This window comes from Pteropus vampyrus, unplaced genomic scaffold (assembly GCF_000151845.1).
Source record: "Pteropus vampyrus isolate Shadow unplaced genomic scaffold, Pvam_2.0 Scaffold15, whole genome shotgun sequence".
NCBI classification, from domain to species: domain Eukaryota; kingdom Metazoa; phylum Chordata; class Mammalia; order Chiroptera; family Pteropodidae; genus Pteropus; species Pteropus vampyrus.
Genome location: NW_011888796.1, coordinates 15,727,383 through 15,736,137, shown reverse-complemented (window position 1 = coordinate 15,736,137; position 8,755 = coordinate 15,727,383). Strand labels below are relative to the sequence as shown.

General features: G+C 45.2%; 1 protein-coding gene across 1 annotated transcript in view; it reads right to left on the bottom strand.

Annotated features, from left to right (window-relative positions):
* Positions 1–8,755, bottom strand: part of CLN6 (CLN6, transmembrane ER protein) — a 19,093-nt gene that overhangs the window by 7,829 nt on the left and 2,509 nt on the right. The window contains exon 2 of the mRNA XM_011385871.2: positions 3,610–3,724. Coding sequence (XP_011384173.1) covers positions 3,610–3,724 — 115 coding nt within the window. The remainder of the gene's footprint in view (positions 1–3,609; positions 3,725–8,755) is intronic.

Here is an 8,755-nt window from a genome sequence, read left to right as displayed (position 1 = left end):
CACACACACACACACACACACACACACACACACACACACAGTTCTTTCTGTGAACTCTCAGCAGCCCCGGGGGGAAGGGGTTTCCAGACAGAGAAACTGACTCCCAGAGAAGGTACATGGACTTGCCCCAGGCACACGGTAGATGCAAATCCAGACCTGACCCTGTGCCTCTCTTCTAATGGGTACTAAATAAGTGCCCCCGGGTACCAGTCTCATAGTTGAAGGCTCTCTTGGGACTTAATTGTGCCATCAACTTTCTTGGTGACCCTGGGCAAATCCTTCCCCTCTCTAGGCCTTGATTTCCTCATCTGCAACACCTGAAATGTGGCCCAGATGGTCTACATGGACCCTTAGAGATCTGGCACTCCAGGTCTAGGACGATGACAAGCTCTCCTGGCTGCTAGGTCCAGGTGGGGAAAAATGCTCTGTCCACTGAGCAGATGGACTGCTTCCAAATCAGGTCTAGGGTATGCATTATGAAATGAAGCGAGGGAGAAAATAAGGGAGTTCTACAAAGTAGCTTCAGTTCTTTTCTACCTTCCCTGAGAGGAGGCAGGCGAGGGGCAGACCTTCCATCTGGAACGCCCTCGCTCCTGGTCTACCCTAATGAGTCCTGGGCTTGTTGGTGGTCAGTGTGAAAACCCCTATTCAGGGTCAAAATGTTACACACACACACACACACACACACACACACACTATACTTCCAGTATCTGTTGATTGAAAACATGTATAATGACCAAAACTTTTAATCAAAAATTAAAATTTTTATTTCTTAATTCAAAAATGCCACATTGGATAAAACTAATCTGCAGAAATACAACTCCTAGGATATCATGTGTGTATGTCTATACCTTTATCTATAGCAAGATATATATGGTGGCTGAAACACTTTTTGTGATAGCAAAATACCAAATACAGGCCAACTTTTCAACCAAACAGGACTAGCTGAATACACTATAATACATACTTACTATAGAAAATTAAGTAGCCATTAACAGAAATGACACCTTATACATACTGAGGTAGAGAAATATCCATGATAAAATAAAACAAGCATATTGTAGAATAAGGTATAAAGTAAAATCTCATTTTGATTAGAAAAAGAAAAAAGATATATATGTATGTTTGTATGAGTAAAGAAAGGAGTCGAAGGATGTGCCCCAAACTGTCAGGGGTGGGACTGGAAAGGGAGAATCTCACTTCTTTATATACCTGGGTACGAACTGACTTGTTACAACTATTACAAATTGCCTTTACATCTAGTACAAGATTTTATTTTGTAGTTATTAGACGTTCAGGACAATCATGCATATATTTGAAAAGCTCCAGTGTACTCACAAGCTTTCAAATGTATATTCTCCTGACGAGCCTACTTGGGATTAGAGTGGCTGCAGCACCTCTGGGCAGGATGGGAGAAGTGATTTGCCCAACAGAAAACCCACATTAGGCCAGTTGAGGCTGAGTCCTAGTGAATGAGAACCACGAGCCTGTTCCTGGCCACATTTCTCCCCTCTATAGAGCACCAGTTTGATGGGAAGTTTCATTGTCTCCCAATATGAGGGCCTTTCATGTTGGAAGGGGGCTGAAAGCAACTAGTTCACCAGTTTTCTTACGGACAAGAGACCTGAAGCTCAAATGACAGTGACTTGCGCATGGTCACCCAAAACCAGACCAGGTGCCCTGACTCCTGGCTCAGTTCCTTTTCTTTCTTCTACATTAAAAAAAACGTGTAAACCTAACAGAATGTCTGCTGAAAGGAGAATCAGCATTCATAACTCCTCCGTGACATACCGCCTTGAAAGCTTCTCTTCATCCTCTTCGTCTTTGATCCACGTTATACAAGATTAGAGTTGTTACTAACTTGTAATCAGTCAGTATACATGCCACTTAGGCACCTCTCTTCTCCTTAGATATCCCATGTTGCTCTACGGCAGCGGTCCCCAAACTTTTTGGTACCGGGGACCAGTGCTCCTATGAGAATCTAATGCCTGATGATCTGAGGTGGAGCTGAAGCAGCGATGCTAGTGCTGGGGAGCAGCTGCAAACACAGATGAAGCTTCACTCGCTCTCCCGCCACTCACCTCCTGCTGTGCGGTCCCATTCCTAACAGGCCAAGGACCAATACCGGTCCAGGGTCTGGGGGATGAGGACCCCTGCTTTACATAATTCCTGCTTAATTGTCAGGTAACATTCTCTATACTGGCTACAGCAAAGGTGATTTACCCAGTCCCTACTGCTGGACACTGAAACCACTTCCAAATTTTGGCTACTGTCAGCAATGCTGCAATGAGCATCTTTGGGTAGAGAGGCTGTTGTCTTCTTGCTGATTAAGTCTTCAGGGCAGATTCTTGGAAGGGGTCTTACTGGGTCAGAAAAGATGAACATATCCAGGGTTCTGGATAATATACATGATGGGAAGAGGATGGGCTCTGGGGCCAGAGTGCCTGGGTGCAGATGCTGGCCCCTCCACCTGCTAGTTGGGTAAGCTTGAGCCAGTTATTTACTCTCTCTATCCTCAAGTCCTTCTCATCTATAAAGCTGAGATTAATAATAGTGTTGATGTGAGAACTAAATAAGCTTAAACATGTAAAGAGCTTAGAAGAGAGTAAGCACTCAATGTACGTTAACTGCTGTTTCTATCTTACTGTTACTGTTATTATTCATTTTTTAAAAAAGTGTATCAAGTACTTATTGTCTTAGGCACTATTCTAGCTACTAGTTATCACCTTGACAAACTACTTTCCAAAAAGGCTTTGTTAATTTGCATTATCACTAGCATGTACAAGGTGTCAGTTTCAGGGATAGATATTATTTTTACCACTCCTACACAAAAATTAACAACTTGGTACATGGTGGTACCTCACTCAATTTTTTCACATTCTGTTATCTCTCTCTCTCTCATTCATCTATCTGTCTGTCTGTCTATCTGTCTATCTATCTATCTATCTATCTATCTATCTATCTATCTATCTATCTCTACCTATCTATAGACCTACCTACCTATTTATTATAAGTGAAAGGTTTTGGTGCTCTTCCAGTAATTAACTTTCTCCATGGAGGCTGCTAGTGTACACTGATACATGAAGTAGCCTTGGAGGGAAGGGAGACAGTTTCACCAGCTGGCACTAAAAATTACCTGAGGCTCAGAGTCATATAATATGCAAAATCAGTCTATATGCTTCACCTCCAAAAATAAATACTATCCCCAGGCTGTGAGGAAGATCAGTGGGGATGCTCTGCTTTCCGTCCCACCAAATCACCAGGTGCCCTGACTACTGGCTCAGTTAATGCAAATTAACAAATCACCTTGATCTTGGTGATTTGGTTAAACCTGGATGAAGGATATGGGTGGGGAGGGGAACAGTGTGACTGTTCAGAGCCACCAGTTCCCCCATGAAAATCAGGGTACAATATGACTATTCAGACCCCCTAGGTCCCCCCACTTGCTGGCAGTTGCCTCAGTGGTCACAGCCACAGAGCCGAAGGACATGAAGGCATCCAGGCCTATTCTTGCAGTTTACCAGTAGAGGAAGTGACTTGTCTAAGATCACTCAGCTAATTCAAGTCTCCTCACTGCTGGCCAGGCTCTGTCCACAGCTTCACACTCACCATGGCAATGGGGCGGCCAAAGTCCAGAACCCAGTTCTGCAGGGTGAAGTAGAACCAGAGGTCAAGGTGGAAGGGAGCCGTGCTTGTGGCCTCATCAGCCTTGACAGAGCTGTGCCTGGGAAGAACCAGAGGAGAGGGGTCAGCACTTCTCCCCTCCAACCATGGATACCTCCCTTCCCCGTTGCCTGTGAGCCACAAAAAGGTCTGGGGACTTGGGGAAAGGAGAAGAAACACATGATTAAGTTCTGGGGAAAAGACTGTGCAGGAAATACTGGGGTCTGGGTCTGTGACCAAGTGGTAGGTGTTCTGGGAGTGGACTCCAGCTGCCCTGACCTTAGCTTCGCTGTGATTCAGGAAGGAAGCTGTCAAATAGGTATAATAACTGTCAGGTTTTCTCACCTATAGAATGATGAGGAAATCAAATGGGCAAAGGATGCAATTTCAGCTGAAAAACATGAAACATGATGATGGATGACAGTAGCTATACTTTATTGAATACTTAATATATTCCAGGAAGTATTATAGCTATTTACATGTATTATCTCATTTAACTCTTAATCCTCACAGAAACCCTTTGAAGTTGGAATATTACCCTCATTTTAAAGTGAAAAAACTAGGTCCGAGGTATTAAGTAACTTCCCAGTTCCACAGGTAAATATGTGAACTTCTAAGTGACTAGACTTCAGAGCTTATATTTTTAACCTCTACCCCATCATTGCATTCAGTGGTTGGTCTGTGTGATGAGCACGTGACTTGAGATGGGCCAATCAGAACCCTCTAATGAGATTTGCCTTATAGACTATAGACTGGATGAACAGGGCCTCCTTCCCCCTTAGTTCCTGAACCACGAGGAGGTAAGAATGGAGCTGCTGGTGTTCCTCTCCTCACCGATCCACAGTGAAATCTAAGAAGGAAGCCAGCAGGGACAAGTTGATGTGAGAGCATGGAAAGACGTGGAGCACCACCTGACAACACACCTTTGGATGCCTGTCCCTCCTACAAAGCAGTCAGCCTTCTGCTCTTCACAGATGAGCTGAAGTTCAAGGGTCAGTGCACGTGCCACCCCCTCCAGAAAGGCTTCCCTGATAACGCTTTTCCCAAAGCCCTACCAGTCCCACTACAGGGAGTGCTTCATCTCCAACTCCCAGCCTGGCCAAGAAGTCATGGGCCTGGAGTTTTCTTCTCTTACCTAGATCCTCAAGGAGTGACTTTTACGTTTCTCTCAAGTCAGTCACCTCCCCATCAGAGTCCAGATCCTCTTCACAGTGTCCCTACCACGACTCTCACACCTTCAGTGACAAGCAATCCATTACTTGATAAGATGATTGTTTTATTGTCCCGTTTGTGCCAAGAACAAGAGGTGTGTGACAGATCAGTATTCTCTAGAGTTCTCAGCTCAGTGCCTGGTTTATGTTCAGTGATTACTGGCTGATTTGAAACAATCTCAATTGCCAGTTACTCATTCTTTTTAGTGGCAAACATTAGCCTAGAGGCACCATGGAGGTTTTCCTCTGTCAAGGGTGCTATTGCTTCCATGACTTTCTGGGATCTTTTTCAGCCAATTCCAAGAATGGTCCACACTGGGCTAGTAGAACAACCCTGAGACTGGGCCTTTCCCAGGTGGGCGAAGTCTTCCTGTCCCTTTTACTCAGTGCTCCTCCCACGCCCACTGATTGAGTCTGTGTGTTATGTTAAGCTTCACCTGCCCTGTCTCATCTCATCCTCACAGCAATACCAGGAAGCAGGGCTTTTACCTTCTTGTTTCATAAATGAGGAGCTTGAGGGTTACAGGGGTTAAGTGCTTAGCCAAGGTCACTCTGTAAGGAGCTGCAGCAACTATTCCTTTGGTCAGCCTATTTCCCATTCCCTGCTTCTTCTGGTAAGAGATGATGTTTCCTTAGCCAAAGGGAGGGCCGGTGACGCAGGCCAGCCCACGTAAGAGTTTTCTATCTAGAGTTTGTAGAAAGAGCTCCTTCCTTTCTGGTGTCGGGGCACTAAGGATGCAAACCTAGAGCTGCCCATGGCCAAGGTTCCAGCTTCAAGGAACAGCCAGGTGAGAATCAAGCAGCCCTGCTCAAAGGAAAAAGGGGTAGAAAAAGCCCTGAGAGTGCTCCCATTCCCAGCTGCAGGCATCCCCAAGACCAGTGGTTTGGCCACAGAAGTCAATACACTCCCCTTCGCTGACGGTGCTGCCGTTCACACTGGCTTCCTATCACTTGCAACCCGGGAGTCCTGAAAAGCACAGATTTTAAATCTGGGACTATATGAATTTAATATCTGTGAAGTTAACCGCTTGCTATTTTGTTTCTGATCATTATAATAAGCTGTGCAGCGTATTAAGAGATCAAGTTAGAGAGGGATCAGTGCAGCCTGGAACAGTAGGCAAAGTACAGAAGGAAGCGGGGCTCAAAGTATGGGTGGGTGGATTTAACCAGGCAGAAAAGCAGCAGAGCAAGATCAAAGGCCTGGGGGTGGAAGAGAGAAAGGCACTGCCTGGAGTTGAGCTCCCTGGCTTATGGTGGAGAGGAAGAGAAGGGAGGGGCTGGCTGGGCCTTCAGGTTGGGTAGATATATTCAGAAACTAACTGCGAGGAATGCTCAGGGATCTGAACCCAGTGACTGGCATAAGAGGCCCCACCTCGCCCCTACCCTGTAGTGACCACCAGGGCAAGGCCTCAAAAAGCAGACAGTGGTAAACTTTAGGTGAAGAATTTGTAAGGAGGAGGATAAGAGCCCTCAGTATTTTGCTCTGGAAACTTCCAACTGGGCAAAGAGAAGGGTATTTGGTACAGAGAATAAAGGCATTCTGAAAGCCTGGAAAAGCACTTAGGTGTGGGTCTCTGGAAGATGGGGCTCAGTAACTATTTCCTCCTCCACCTTAGGAGGCACTTCAGTTAATGGGGATCTCTGTCATTAGTCCAGCCTGGCTTAGCTGGGCAGGAAAAAAAGGGCAGGTACAGGGCAGATACCGAATTTGGGAATCAAGGTTGATCAGTATCTGATTGGTTTTCTTGTTGGGTCTCTGGCCACGGGAGGCCGATCATGGAGGCATCCTCTCCCCCAGACCCTGTCCTGGGGATGAACTACCTCAGGCTTGTGCCAAGTTGCTGACTCCACAGACTTCACATACTGACTGTGCGCCCCCGCCCTCCCAAGCCTATGCCAGCTCTAGGTCTCTATCATTAGAAACTACTGCGAACAATGGTGAGAGCACAGTGGCAGGTAACCCAAAACAAGGCTGGCATTTTCTCTCCTCCACAGCTTTACAAGTCTACCAGATGGGGAAGCAGATACTACAACGGTAGGGGAGTGCGTACCATACAGTTGAAATATTCAAAGTAGACTGCCTAGCAGAAAAGGAAGGGGTCTCCGCCATGGTAGAGACAAGCGGGGACCCTGAGTGGAGACTATAGAGAGACTGATTTGGGTTCATATATAAAGAATGGTGAAATACCTTACATGATGCAAAGTTTGAACAAAAAATGAGGAAATGAAGGCAAATAATAAGAGGGGGAAAAAAAAAAGAAAGGCAATTAGAAACTCCAGGGAAGAAGAAAGCAGTATAAGAAATTGTGATGATTACATGATGATTGCTAAACATCACTTGGATCTCTAGAGAACAATATTTACATGGATTAACCAATGTAAATACCGTATATTGATTTTCAAAGTTTAGAATCAATCCATAGACAAAACATTGAAGACAATTATGGTTAAAAAACAGCAGGCAAATATTATCAACCTTGACAGCGTGAAAGTAAAACTGTATATGACAGGAGTTGCGGGAAAGGATAAGGACAGCTACAGGTTTGGGTAGGCGACAAACATTCTCCTTTTAAAAAAGAATCAAGGGATACTGCCTACCCATTAATCCAAAAATAAATAATAGTATATGCATATTCCCTAAGGCTACAAAGTTAACCAAGGGAAAAACTAAAAATAGTGATAAAAACACCATCTTGTGAAGATCAGGGCAGTATGAGTGAGCCAAATCGTAACAGGCAGTCAGTAAACATTAGCTTAGAGGGTAAAATTAATGAACTAAGAAATAGTGGTTGAACATAGCTTTTAAGATAAGGACTTTGGAGACCACCTAGGTTTATATACCAGCTCTGCCACTAACCAGATCTTGAGCAAGTTACTTAACCTCCTGGACCTCAATGTTCTCATCTGTAAAATAGGGGATAATAGTAGATCCTATCTCAAGAATTGTGGTTGAATTACTGTGCAAAAACTTAGAGCAGGGCCTGGTCCACATAACTGCTACATAGTGTTATTATTATTTAGAAATATGTATTTAACTTAGAAACAGCTAAAAGATGCTAACATGATTGTCTCTGGTGCCAGGAAGAGGGAGAACAGGGGACTATTGCTTTTTACTCTAAGCCCTTCTATGCTATTTTATTTACTCATAGGCATGTATTACTTTGACTACAGTACAAAAAAAAAGTGTCGACAAAGCAAGGTAACTAGCATCTTGTCATTAGAGGCATGTAAGCAAAGCATGGATGCAGCAGAGGAAATCCAAGCACCTTAGGAATTGGACAGGATGATTCTGTCAAAAGCAAAAATGATACTGAGGAGGGACCCAGAGGCACCCAGTGAAGGAGGGGCGCAGAGGCACCCTGAGAGCGAGCCAGCCCTTTACACCATCCCCAGGGAGCATCCTAGCTGTTGGGGAGCTCAAGCAGGAGTAAAGAGAGACATCACTCCTTGCAGCCAAAGTGGAGTAAGAAGAGCAGAAACCAGAAGTCAGAAGCCCTGGGTTTAGGCCCTGATTCTTGCCCACCTCCTTAGTGCCTGGCACAGAGCTGGGTACACCAGAGATGCTTAATGAGTGCCCACTGAACACAACGATGTTTCTAGTCTGTAAAACAGGATGAAAGCAGAATGGAGGGCAAGATTAAAAGGCAGCTTCCTTGCCTCTTCCTCTGCCCCGCCTGGTCCCAACTATACCAACCAATAACATCTTCCCCCTCGAGGAGAGAAGCCGGCAGCAACAGGAGGAAAGCCCTTCCTCATTCTTTGTCTGGAGCCCAGCTTCTACACTTTTGCACTGACTGTCCCTTCCACCTACGTTCTCCTTCTTTGGCTGACTGGGGCAGGGGTCCCCAACCCCAGGCCACAGACCAGTATGGGTCCATGGT